The sequence below is a fragment of the Cetorhinus maximus genome, chromosome 1, assembly GCF_964194155.1.
Source record: "Cetorhinus maximus chromosome 1, sCetMax3.hap1.1, whole genome shotgun sequence".
NCBI classification, from domain to species: Eukaryota; Metazoa; Chordata; class Chondrichthyes; order Lamniformes; family Cetorhinidae; genus Cetorhinus; species Cetorhinus maximus.
This window is the reverse complement of record NC_135879.1, coordinates 63057228-63071479: the sequence shown is the minus strand read 5'-3', so window position 1 is coordinate 63071479 and position 14252 is coordinate 63057228. Positions and strand designations below refer to the sequence as shown.

At 40.5% G+C, this 14252-nt stretch overlaps 1 protein-coding gene across 2 annotated transcripts in view; it reads left to right on the top strand.

The window, feature by feature from the left end:
- The window catches only part of sh3d19 (SH3 domain containing 19), a 205649-nt gene that overhangs the window by 108795 nt on the left and 82602 nt on the right, over positions 1 to 14252 (top strand). For both annotated transcript variants that reach the window (XM_078541262.1, XM_078541261.1), the window contains exons 7-9: positions 2722 to 3744; positions 9265 to 9372; positions 9715 to 9818. In XM_078541262.1, coding sequence (XP_078397388.1) covers positions 2722 to 3744; positions 9265 to 9372; positions 9715 to 9818 — 1235 coding nt within the window. The remainder of the gene's footprint in view (positions 1 to 2721; positions 3745 to 9264; positions 9373 to 9714; positions 9819 to 14252) is intronic.

The following is a 14252-nucleotide window of genomic DNA, read 5'->3' as shown; positions in this document are numbered from 1 at the left end:
TAAAAAGAGGTAGTAGTCTAAACATTAATTAGATTGAAGGTTGATAAATCCCCTGGACCAGATGAACTGCATCCTAGGTTGTTGGAGGTGGCTATAGGGAGAGTGGATGCATTGGTGGTTATCTTTCAAAATTTTATAGGTTCTGGAAAGGTTCCTGCAGACTGGAAAGTAGTAAATTTAACCCCACTATTTAATAAGGGAGAGAGAGAAAACTTGAGAACTACAGACCTGTTAATTTGACAGCAGTAGCAGGGAAAATGTTAGAATCTATTATGAAGAATGTGATAACTAGACAATTGAAAAAAATGATATGATTGGGCAAAGGCAGCATGGATCTGTGAAAGGGAAATCATGTTTGGCAAACCAGTTAAGTTTTTTGAGGATGTTACTCATATCATAGATAAAGGAGAACCAATGGATGATGGTGTATTTGGATTTTCAGGTTTTCGATAAGGTCCCACACAGGATAGTAAATAAAATTAGAACACGTGGGATTGGGAGTAATAAACAGGTATGGATGGGGTGAATAGCCTACCCCCCCTATTTCTTATGAGTCTTCACTGATAGTGATTGTAGGTAGGTGAATAATGGGGATGTAGTGAATTGATCTGTGGATGAAGCTTTGATAGGCAAGGGCATTTGAAGATGTGTTCACTGACCATGACAACTCATGTGAAGTCATTAAACTACTTCTTCCAGCTCTGCATCCAGTTCCTTGGGGCAAAATTCCTGGCACTGAACTCTGCCATTATCTCTTGCCACTGCCTAGAGGGCATTTGGATCCTTAAGGATACAGGCCATCTCTCATTTTTACCTTTTCCATCAAGACCTCTAGTGTAACATCTGAAATCCTTGGTGCACACTCTCTCTGATGGTCATCCACTATTGAGTCTTCTGCAGCATAATACTTAGAATGATCTCAATGCCATGAACAGCCACAATGCACTACCCTTTAGGAGGTGCAGTCTAACTTTAAGTAGTGCTAGACACTAAAATATTTGGTCACCACTAATGTGTGTAGCCAATGAAGAACACAGGACGTATTGGCTGCATTCAGCAATCATAGAAATGAGCAGGCAGCACAAAGTTACAACCCTGCGCAATCATGATCCTTGCACCTATTTCTGGGGATTGTTCAATGTAAGTCTAAACCAGGAGGGATAAATTAAAATATTTCATCAAATGTAAAATCATGTACAGAAAGTGATATAAGAGGGAAAGAAAGATGGGATTTAAAAAAGAGAAAAATACATGAGACAAAGAAATTTTTAAAAAATTTTATTAATTTTTAATTTTTTTTTTGTAATCTTCAACAATGTTTAAATTTTGAAAGAATGAGACTTGCTCTTGGGCCAACCTGGTTTTCAGAGTCAGGGAGATTGTTTGGCAGTAATTAAGACCCATCATGATCTTAAAAATTTGGTTACTCCTGAATGCACCAACCCTAACCTTTTTCTGGTTTGTAATGAGTAACTTGTGAGTAAGTATTGCAACTTTATACTCTTTGTGTGTTTTAATGCTGAATCTATCAGCGAGGATACTAATGTAGACAAGCTTATGGAAGGACAGGGCATCAGACAGCAACTTCCGGATTTCCACGTTTAACTGTGCGGGTGCCAGAAGTTGCTGCCCAATCTACTCCATAACAAGTTTAGGCCTATACTCGCTAGAGTTTAGAAAGATGAGAGGAGATCTAATTGAGGTATATAAGATGCTAAAGGGGATAGACAAAGTAGACGTGGAGCGGATGTTTCCCCTTCTGGGGCATTCTAGAACGAGAGGCCATAGTTTTAGGATAAGCGGTGGTAGATTTAAATCAGAGATGAGGAGGAATTACTTTTCTCAAAGGGTCGTGAATCTGTGGAATTCACTACCTCAGAGTGCAGTGGATGCCGGGACGCTGAATAAATTTAAGGAGGAGATAGACAGATTTTTAATTAGTAATGGGTTGAAAGGTTATGGGGAGAGGGTGGGAAATTGGAGTTGAGGCCAAAATGAGATCAGCCATGATCGTAATGAATGGCGGGGCAGGCTCGAGGGGCTGAATTGCCCACTCCTGCTCCTAGTTCTTATGTTCTTATAACAACAATGAGCATTGATAGCCTCACCATTTACTTACTGCTAAATGAAGACCGTTGTAAATTATTCATGCTTGGCAGAGGATCAGAGTTGAGAATCTAAGCAAACCACTTGAGCATCATTATTGGGTGCCAAGATCATAATACATGTCAATCAAATTGTAATCCACTTTCTTTTGATGTCTTTAATATGCTTTTATGATTTTTAATTTCTCACCCATTAGTCATTTTGGCATAACTTGGCTGCAGTATGCACTATCTGTAGCAACTATCCAAGATTTTTTGGCAGCATCCTCCTGCGATCTCCACCAACGAGAAGGACCAGGACAGCAGGTGCATGGGAACACCATCACCTCAGAGGTCCTCTCCAAGCAGCACACCAACCTACTTGGCCATATATCATTGTTCCTTCAATATCCTGGAACTCCCTAACTAATGGAATTGTGGGAGTAACTTTAAGGCACAGGCTGCAGCTGTATAAGGAGGTGGTCCACTACCTGAAGGGCTACTAAGAATGGGCAATAGATGCCAGCCTTGCCAATGACATCCAAATCCAAAAAGTGACTTTCTTTAAATGATTTATATGTTTGTCTATTCCTTACATAGCATGTTTTCAACTTATCCTGTGCCTGTTTTGTTCTAGTTCAGAGACCAGTGAAACCTTCCAGACCAGCTGTGTGCCTCATTCCTATTAGACCTGTGGAAAGTGAAGAACCTTTGATTTCAATAGAAAGTAATTCCAGTAGGGAACAAAGTGTCCAAACAAACACTAATGTTGTGGAGCGACCCTTACCAAGGCCCAGGTCCTTAGGTAACTTCAAGATACTTTTTGAAGAACTGCAAAGTGAGACTTCTGAGGGAGAAGGTGAAGAAAGTGGTGTTTTACGTGGGCTAACATTGTGCCAAAATCCATTGACGGAAGATAATTTTGCCAACCAGGAAACAATGGGAGATAACAGTGGACACAGCTTCCTTGCCAGGATAAAGGCATTTGAAACACAAACCGATTCTGAAAATTCTGCTGGTAACACACGGCCATCAAAAAGACCAGAAGTTGCTCCAAGATCTTTCGGGCCAAAGCCTGCAGTAGTACACGGGAAACCAACTGTAGCACCCAAACCTTCTGTGGCTGACAAGAATTCAGGAGGATCTGATAAGGTGGCTGAAACAAAACCTGTAGCAGCAGAGAGGCAGGGGCCAATCCCCCTTCCAAAACCACAAAAAATGCCTGCAGCTGCTAGACCCAAGCCAGAGCCACCCAAGAAACCAAAACCCAGTATCTCCGCAGAGTCAAAACAGAGCAATGGAAGTAACAGTACTTTAGATGCTGGAGAGAAAGCACTTTCAGCTACTGTCACTCCGAGAGAAAGCCCTACTGATAGGAGGAATCAAGTTCCTGTTCCAGCACCAAGGCCTACTGTGGCAAAAAGGACCATTTCTGAAAATCGTGATCCATCTTCTACAGCACTTAAACCTCCTGCTTCTAGACCTTCAGTATTACCCATAACAAAGACCTCCATGATGCAGGTTGAAGAATCTTCAAGCAACAAATATGCAGCTTCTCCAGATAAGATCTCAAACTTGCAAGATCTGATAAGTTTTGATGATGATGATGTTGTACCTGCTATTCCAACAGGAGATAATGTGACCTCCCTAGTGACAGTAGGTAATGAAATGTTAGTTTTTTTTTTAAACTTCATTATGTGTACTTCCTGGTGACACAAAGAAAAGGTAGTATTTGAACCCTAAGAATTATTTTATTCTAAATTTTCTGCCCATCTCTTCTAAAATGGCTTAGGTTCCAGCAGCCTTCTGGTATCTTATGCAAATCATCATGTGAGACCAGCCAATGGGCACTAGAAAGATATTTGACCATGGAGGGCATTACAGTGAAGGCCAGTCCTCTCCTCACCCAACATCAACATTTGTACATGTCTGACAAGGTTTGTTCAGTAGCAGTTAGGATCAAGAACCCCAGCCAAATTTTTTTTTTTTGCCTCAACTCCCACCCTCTCACTAAGAGCTCTAAAGATCAATTGTAGCATCCATAATGCTTCCCCAACTAACGCAATACAGACCAGCTTTCTGGATTACATACCTCAACTAATCATATCTTAATCTGCTAAACCACTGAACAGTTTATTAAGTTACTTTAAAGGGAAGCTTTGCTGATTGCCTAATTATTTACAGGATATATGACTGTGGGCTATCACGCTGTCCTCCACTTCTGTTCACACACAAGCACTTTTTAGCTGGATAGCTGATTTTCCTTTTTTCCCCCTAGCCTTGCTTAGGATGCTACAGCACTCAAATTGTTGGGTCACCTGAGATCAGTTAAGTCAGCACAGGCTGAGAAACAAATCTGGGACTTTTTGGTCTGTTTCATTCTACTCTGGTGGATAACGCCTGTACCTTCAAGACCCCTGGGAGAGCCAATACCTGAGACTTAATGATTATAATTCCAAAATGTAATAGGGAATGGTATTGAATCTTTCTTTTTGCACCTATTCTGTACAGATGATCCTTCCTCTAAAGAAATCATCTGGTCTCTTTCTCTAATTGTCTCCAGTTACCACCTTCACTCCATGATGGGAGGGATCTTTGATGAAATGGGGACATTTGGACACAAATAGTGGAGCTATGAAGGGACCTTAGTTTAATCAATGAGGTCAAATTTTATATCCTGGAGATTTTGTTCTGTTGGCAGTGAGAAGACCCAGAGTTTCTGTACTACCCTCAAGGCATTAAATATTTGTAAAATCTGATCCTGTGAACTGCACATGTTCAATTGCAAAGAGAAGTCTGTTCATTAAGGCTGTTTATTTCTCCATCATACCAATTGATGAGATTTCTAATTCGCAGAGTCGAAAAATTGTAACAGCGCAGAAGGACGCCATTCCACCCATCATGCCTGCACCGGTTCTCCGACCGAGCAATTCACCGTGTGCCACTCCTGTAGCCCTGCACATTCTTCCTTTTCAGATAACAATCCATTTCCCTCTGGACTTTCTCGACTGAACTTGCCTCCACCACACTGTCAGGCAATACATTCCTGATCCCAATCACTCGCTGCATTAAAAAGATTTTCCTCATGTCACCATTGCTTCTTTTGCCAATTAGCTGAAATATGTGACCCCTTGTTCTCGATTCTTCCACCGGGGGAACAGTTTCTCCCTACCTACTTTGTCCAGGCCTCCAATGATTTTGAATACCTCTATCAAATCTTCTCTCGACCTTCTACTCTCCAAGGAAAACAGTCCCAATTTCTCCAGTCTGTCTATATAACTGAAATTCCTCATCCCTGGGACCATTCTTATGAATCTTTTCTGCACTCCCTCTAATGCCTTCACATCTTCCTAAAGTGTGGCATCCAGAACTGGATGCAATACTATAGTTGAGGCCAATCCAGTCTTCTATAGGTTTAACTTCCTTGCTTTTATGCTCTGTGCCCCAGTTAATAAGGCTTAGGATGGTGCATGCTTTATTAACCACTTTCTCAACCTGTCCTGCCACCTTCAATAATTTATACAATTATACACCCAGATCCCTCTGCACCGGCACCTGCACCCCATTTAGAATTGTACCCTTTGCTTTATATTGTCTCTTCACGTTCTTCCTACCAAAATGAATCCCTACACACTTCTCTGCATTAAATTGCATCTGCACTTGTTTGCCCATTCCACGAACCTGCCTTTGTCCTTTTGAAGTTCTACACTATCCCCGTAGTTCACAATGCTTCCAGATTTTCTATCATCCGCAAATTTTGCCCTGTACACCAAGATCTAAATCATTAATATCTATCAGAGCATGGGTCCCAACACTGACCCCTGGGGAAGTCCACCACAAACCTTCCTCCAGTGAGAAAAAAACATCAATTAACCACCAATCTCTGTTTCTTGTCATTCTACCAATTTTGTATCCATGTTTTTATTGTCCTTAATTCCATGAGCTATAACTTTGTTCACAAGTCTGTTGTGCTGCACTTTATCAAATGCCTTCTAGAAGTCCGTGTACGCAACATCAACCGCATTGCCCTCATCAAAAAGCTAAGGCAAGTTAGTTAAACATGATTTGCCCTTTAAAAAAAAAATCCATGCTGGCTTTCCTTAATTAACCCACATTTGTCAAAACTCTGGACAAAATTAATAGTCATTATCGTTTCTAGAAGCTACCCCACCACTGAGGTTAAACTGACTGGCCTGTAGTTCCTGGGCTTATCTTTGTACCCTTTTTTGAACAAGGGTGTAACATTTACAATTCTCCAGTCCTCTGGCACCACCCCTGAGTCCATAATGGCCAGTCCCTCTCTTTAATTCCACTTTTTGGAGGATAAATCTGCTGTCTGGTTAAGGAAAGAAAGCTTAAAGTACCCTTTACAAACCCAGGATATCACAAAGCACTTTACAACCGCTGGATTACTTTTGAATTGTAGTCATTGTTGCTTTGTAGAAAAATACGTTAGTGAATTTGTGAGCAGAAAGGTGTCTCAAATAGTAAATGGATGAATGTTCAGTTCATCTTCCTTTGGTGTTGATTGAGGAGGAAGATCAACCTTGGCATTGGGAGAACAACCCACTACTCTTCTTAAAATCGCATTTTTTACACCAACTTGATCTGGCAGCCAGGTGCCAGAGTTTACCCTTTGAGGCAGGAATCGGGATGGGGCCATTTCCTGATGTCACAATCTGGCCTGCTGAATGGCTCTGCCCACCCACCATATTTTCACTCCGCAGAGTTGGGGTGGGCTAAAGTCAGGGCGTCGCTTCCTTTTTACAAAACCATATTAAATCTGCTTGATTGTATTATGAATTTCTAAGTGTCCTGTGCAATTCCCAATGACAAATGTTAAGCTAACTAGCCTATAGTTTCTTTTTTCTGTCTCCCTCCTTGTATAGTGGTTTTACATTTGAGAATTTTCCAGGTTTCTAATCTACTGGGATCTTTCCAAGACCTAAGCAATTTTGGAAGGTCACAACGAATGCATCCACTATCTCTGCAACTGCTTCTTTTAAGACCCTAGGATGCAGGCCATCAGGTTCAGTGGACCTCTCAGCCTTTAGTCCCGTTAGTTTTCCTAGTACTTTTACTCTAGTTATTGTGGTTGTTTGAAGTTCCTCCTCTTTTGCCCCCTGCTTTTCTGATATTCTGGGAATGCCTTTTGTGTCTTATATTGTAAAGACAAATGCAAAATACTTGTTCCAAGTCTCTGCCATTTCTTTGTTTCCCATTGTTAATTCCCCAGTCTAAACTCCAGGAGACCAAAACTCACGTTGGTTATTCTTTTTGTTTTTATATACTTGTAGAAACTTCTTCTGCCTGTTTTCACATTTCTTGCTAGTTTTCTCTGGTACTCCAATTTCTCCCTCTTTTTTTTTGTTTTCATCATCCTTTCTTGGTTTCTAAAACCTCCCCAATCTTCTGGCTGCCACTAATTTTTGCAGCATTGTACACCTTTTCTTTCAATTTGATACCCTTAACTTCCTTAGTTAGCCATGGACGGTGCATCCTTCTCCTGGAGTCTTTCATTCTCAATGGAATGTATCTTGGTTGATAGTTATGAAATATCTCCTTAATGTCTGCTATTGCTTCTCTACCATCTTACCTTTTAACCTATTTGCCCATTCCACTTTAACTCTGTCTTTATACCCTTGTAATTGTCTTTATTTAAGTTTAAGACACTAGTTATGGACCCACACTTCTCACCTTCAAATTGAAATTCTATCATATTATGATCACTTCTACCTGAAGTATCATTTACTATGAGATTATTAATTAATCCTGTCTCATTACACATTACTGGGTCTAAAGTAGCTTGTTCTGCAGTTGGTTCCAAGACACATTGTTCTAAGAAACTGTCTCGCATATTCTGTATGAACTCACCTTCTAGGCAAATTTGAATCATCCAAATCACCCATGATTATTGCAGTACCCTTCTTACAAGTTGGAACGCAGCTGGGTCTTCCTGGGATGGGGAAATCCAGCCCTGGGCCTCAGTTTAACTGCACTTCCAATAGTGCAGCATTCCTCAGCGTCAGCTGAGATTACATGTGGGGGAACTGGAAGCGCAATCTTTTGATTCAAAGGAGAGAGTGCAACCAAATGAGAGAATCCGACATCTGAAGCAGAAAATGATGTATTTAGTACTTGTGTTGATTAGACAGGGACTAAATCAGTAGTTTTGTAACTCGAATGCTGTTTTGATCCTGTTTATTCATAACACTTTTCAGTCCTTGGAGGGAAGCAGCGTAGATTTATCAAAATGAAACTTGGACTCTAAGGATTAAATTGAGGAGCAAATTATAAACTAGGGTTATGTTCCCTAGAATTAGAAGATTAATTGGTGATTTGATCAAAGTTTTTGGGATATTAAGGGGAATAGATAGGGTCGATACAAAGAAACTATTACTGCTGGTTGGCAAGTCTAGGGCAAGGGGGCATAGTCTAAAGCTTAGAGCTAGGCTGTTCAGGAGTGAAGTTAGGAAACATTCCTACATGCAAAGTGTGGGAGTATTTTGGAACATTCTTCCTCACAAAGCACTCGATATGAGGTCTGTCATTAATTTCAAATTTAAGATCAATTTGTTTTTATTAACCAAAAGAATTAAGGTATAAGTGGCAAAGGCGAGCATATGGAGGTAGGTCTCAGATCAATCATGATCTCATTTTGAAGGATGGACCAGGCTTTAGGGGCTAGATGGCCTACACCTTTTCCGATGTTCCTTTTGCTGTTTATGGGACCTTGTTTGCTGCAAGTTGACTGTTGCATTTTCCTATGTTACAATATTAACTACATTTGCAAAAGTAATTCATTCATAGTAAAACACTTTGAGACATCACAAGAATGTGAGGGACATGATATAAATCTATTATTTCTTTCTTTTACTGTCCCTTGTCTTTCTTTCATTCTTTTTCTTTCTCTCGCTTTTTCTTCCCCTTTTCTCTTTCTTGCTCACTTGTATTTTCTCTTCTTTCTTCCTTTCATTCCTTCTATAATGAACCATCATTCAACAAGACCACTGCTGTATTCGCCCTAGAATTATTCCAGTCTATCTCCAGCTCAAAAAAACTTACTACGAGTTGTACAAGTGCATGATTAGCACTGTGAGATTTAGAAAGTGGTGACAGGTAAAGGGCGTATTCAGTACTAAATGTGTACCATTATGACTTCTATTTTCGGTCCTAACAGATCCTTTTCAGACTTTACCTAGAGGTCAGACGGCACCCACCGATAGTACTTCAAGTCGGCCACCTTTACTGCGTAAACCAACAGTAATTCGCATACCTAACAAACGAGGTAAAATTAAGCATTCTTTGTTTTGTTTGTTCACATGTTCAAGGCTTTTTATGTTCTCTTCCTCTCCAGAAATTTTTGTGCAGCAAGTTTAGGATTGCCTCCTTTTGACAAATCCAAGTAGCACAACAATGATCAGGAATGCCAGTCGTTCAAAAGAATTGGGAGTTACATAATTTTAGTGGGAAAATGGGATATTGTTAGATATTTTGGATAAACTGAAATTCAGTAGCATTTATGTGTCTATATCCTTTAAATTTTAGCCTGGCATGCAAAATGTGTGTGATGTAAAGATAACTTTTCATGGGGTATATGCTGACTGTCCTTTCTTGTCCCTTTCACCAGCATCTTCAGAAGACATTGAAAGTCCACCCCCTCTCCCTGTGGAGACTCCTGTTGGCAATTTTGTTGCACAGAGGCCCAACATTGTGCCCAAGACTGCAGCTGAAGTAAGATACAAATTTCCTACACACAGTTTCCTTTCAAAATCTACATATTTTTATGGTCATAAAAATGAACCATTTTCGTGGTTCATTGAAGCAGCGCCATAATTTTTCTATACAGCATGAGAAGCTTCAAGATACAGTTTATATTCAGTGGAAATGGGCTGACCCAGTAATTCTGAGCTAGTTATGGTTATTGCCAAAGTGGAAAATAATTTGTATCTCATTGATCCTCTACATGGTACAAAGAAAATACATTCATTCAATAAAATAATAGGTAGTTATAAATGTGCATTATAACTATAATCTAAATTGATCTGTGTACTAATAGTACTATGGACAGTTGGTATTTTGCCAGTTTTTACCTTTAAAAATCCCTAACTCTTTGGAAACTTGGAACAATTCCATGATCACCAGTTGCTCTCTTGCAGCCTCTCTGAACCATTGCTTTTCACTCAGAGCCCAGTTAGTGAGTGTGAACAGCCTGCTCAGACATGTAGGGCATCAAAGCTCTCCCCAACCCTGTGTCTCAATCGTGTCCACCCTCCTTTTCAAGAAGCAGTCAGCTGTTACAGACAGAAGGGGGTTAATTTAAAGAGTGCTGATTTCTCCCCTTGCCACCTGTCCATAAACAGGTGTTTTTGGACTTTTGACTTCCCCAACACCTCAGTTTTGGAGTGATCCAATCCTCTATTAATAACCCCACAGCAAACTCGAGATAGGGTAGAATCAGAGGGTTAGTTTATTTTACACACACAGTGCAAGGAGTGGGTGTCACTACATAACCCTGGCACATTCATACAATAAAAAAGGGATAAGGGAAAGAAAGAGGTACAGGGCAAAGACCACAAACAAAATGAGAATTATTGGTCTCATGAGTCCAGAATCACGTGCAATGGTGTATTCCTTCAGAGGTTAGCAGGTTGAAGCTGATGCTGGGTAATCCACTTTTCCAGTAATGCTGACTTCCATAATGGGAGAAGCACATAGCAATGAATTAGTCTTCCAGTAGGCACTGGTACAGAAGTTCAGACATTCCAGTAGAAAACAGTTTATGTGGGGCCAGGCAATTTAAACCTGGACAGAGCTCTGGTTCTGCTGCTGCTTGACTGATGGAAGGTGACAAAAAGAGGCAGACTGCTGGCCTGGAGTCTGTTTTTTCCTTCTGAGGTTAAACCGCAATTGACAATAGAACCCAAAAGCTGTATGGTTAAAACAATTCAAACAGCTCAAGCTTTGATCATGTGACAGGGTGGTTTCGGGTCAAGCCATTTAGCTAACAAGGCCCCTTGTTAAAATCCATTGTATTTTGAGCAGGTAACTGTGGAACCATTAGCACAACGTTGGAGATGAGTCATAAATATCTGTGCCTTCGTCTAGAGCTGGCTGGGGCAGATGTCTTATCAACTAGTCCTTTGTGTTGGCTTGGCTGGAGTGTTCATGCAATGCAAAGAGGTGTCAACTTTCAGGAGGTTGATGAGTTAGCCTTTGTCCATTGGAATTGCTCAGAATTTTTCAGAACTACCAGCATGTGACTAGCTGTGGCCATTTTATCAACCCAGCAATTGTCCGTTTTTTTTTAAAAAAAAAGAATTTAAACAAGAGAATATGGAAGAGAAACACATTTCTTTTAGATTTTTTTTCCTTCATGCCTTCTCGGCATGACACGGTGGACAATGTTGGTGGAGTAATTGCACATTCAATACTGTCCTTTATGGCCTGACCATCTGCCTATCTCCAGTAGGGATCACTGAATTGCAGATGATGACATCGAAATCCGTGAGAATTTTTCCAGTCTCCTCATGTAACTTCAATCAGAGACAGATAGAATCTGTGGAGAACTGGTGTAAATGGCTGAAACAACCATTTATGCCATTTTTCTGGGGTCTCCACAGAACAACTATTCATGGATTTCCAGGCCAATGTCATTAGTGCAAATGGATGATACAATGATTAAAAACAAAACCTGTGAACACTCATAATAACAGAAAATAGGAGCAGGAGTAGGTCATTCAGCCCTTCATGCCTGCTCCAGCATTCAATATGATCATGGGTTATCCTCTATCTCAATGCCATTCTCCTCTCTGTCCATACCCCTTGATGCTTTTAAGAGTCCAGAAATCTATCTATTTCCTTCTTAAATATATTCAGTGACTTGGCCTCCACAGCCTTCTGTGGTAGAGAATTCCATAGGTTCACCACCTTCTGAGTGAAGAAGTTTCTCCTCATCTCAGTCCTAAATGTCATGATAATAGTTGATTGTGGTAGTGGACTCCAGTATTAGATACTATACGGTGCTCTATACTAGATAGGGGGTCACCTGACGTGGGGATTGAACGTCAGATAGCACATATTGGAGCCTGTCTCGATAGAATTCAGTTAATGTAGATATGTGTTTATGCTAAGAAAATGTGTTATCAATAAAGTTAGCTCAGCTACAATGTCAACAGCCTGTGTGCATCACTGAAACAAAAAACAAGACATGGTGTCAGAAGTAAACTAAACACGACAATGGAGTTTCTAAAACCACCGACAAAGCTCAGTTTGGAGGGTAGTCTCGCCGAAAACTGGAGGAGGTTCCAGTAGTGATTTGTGTTGTGCTTCACAGCGACAGGCAGTGTTTAAAAAGAAACACCCTCGGGGACAGTCTTCCATCTTTCTTCATGTGGCAGGGGAAGCAGCCTGAGAAGCTTAATCCATTCGCATTTGAAAGAGAGATGAGGAAAAAATGACTTAAAAGAAATAATGGAAAAATTCGAAACCTACTTGTAGCCCTAAGAAAAACATCATGCATGAAAGATACTGATTTTTTACACGCACGCAAGGCAGTGACAGCATCAGTCAGTACATAACTGAGCTGAGAAAATTAGCTAAATCATGTGAATTTGGAAAGCTTGAAGAATCAATTATCCAAGATAGAATAATTTGCTGAGTCGCAAGTGACTCTTCGAGAGAACGGCTTTTGAGAAAAGTTGACCTCGTGCTAGAGAAGGCAATAAATATCTGCAGAGCGGCAGAGACAATGAACTGCCAGATTAAACAGATGACTGAAGATGATAAACTGCACATGGTCAAGCAGATAGATGCAGTTAAACAGAAACACCCATGGGAAAGAACAAATAGACAGTCTAAACATAAGAAGAACAAAACTGCTCTTAAAACATTTAAATGCTGCTGATGTGGAATAGAGCATTTACCACATAGTTGTCCAGTCTACGGAAAGCAGTGTAAGAACTGTGATAAACTAAATCACTTCTCTAAGATGTGTAAACCGAAGAAAGTGACACAGATTGATGATTGACACAATTGAAACTGAACTTTTTGTTGGTGCAGTAACAACAAATTCCAAAGAAGACGAATGGAAGATTGATCTAAAAATTGCCAACATGATGGTGAGTTTTAAGCTTGACACAGGTGCACAAGCAAATGTCATTTTCATCAGCCTGTATCGTACGATAAGCAAAGAAAAACAGCTAGCTGAAACAAAAGGGAAACTGTCTACTTCTACAGGTGAAAAAATTGCAGTAGAAGGCAAGTGCACACTTATAGTGAACTACAAAAAACAGCCTCAAACACTTCCATTCATAGTGGTGAAAACTGATGTAAGACCCATTCTTAGAATCAAAGCTTGTGGAAATCTGAAGCTAATCAAGAGAATAACGACTGTCACCACTGATGACATCCTGAGCGAGTATAAAGATGTGTTCCAGGGACTGGTTGCCTAAAAGGAGAACACACCATCAAGACTGACGAAAGTGTGACACCCAAAATATACCCGCCCAGGAAAATACCAGTAATGCTGAGATCGACTGAAAGCAGAGTTGGACAGAATGGAGAAACTTCACATCAAGAAAATTGAAGAACTGACAAAGTGGGTTAATCCAAAATTGTAATTGTAGAAAAATCAGATGGGAATCTGTGAGTCTGTCTGGATCCCAGAGACCTAAATCAGGCACTACAAAGAGAGCATTACCAGCTGCTCGCAGTAGAAGAGATCACATGTAAGCTAGCTGATGCTAAATACTATTTAGTCTTGGATGTGAGTTCAAGGTTCTGGCAGATCAAGCTGGATGAACGCAGCTACTATTTCTGTACCTTCAACACACCATACATGTGATACAGGTTTTTACGCTTACCTTTTGGTATTAATTCAGCTCCGGAAGTGTTCCACAGAAGCAGCTGTTGAAGGGTTAGAGGGCATGGAAACCTATATCGATGGTGTGCTGGTCTGGGAAGCCTCACGAGAAGAACGCAACCACAGACCGAGGCAGGTGTTGGCCAGAGCTAGAGATAGGAACCTTAAGTTGAAGAAGGTAAAGTGCAAAATAGGTCTTCATGAAATCAGGTACTTGGGATGTATGCTAATAAGTGAGGGACTGAAGCCAGACCTGAGTAAAATCGAAGCAGTCATGAACATGCCACCCCTCCCAGAATGTAAGA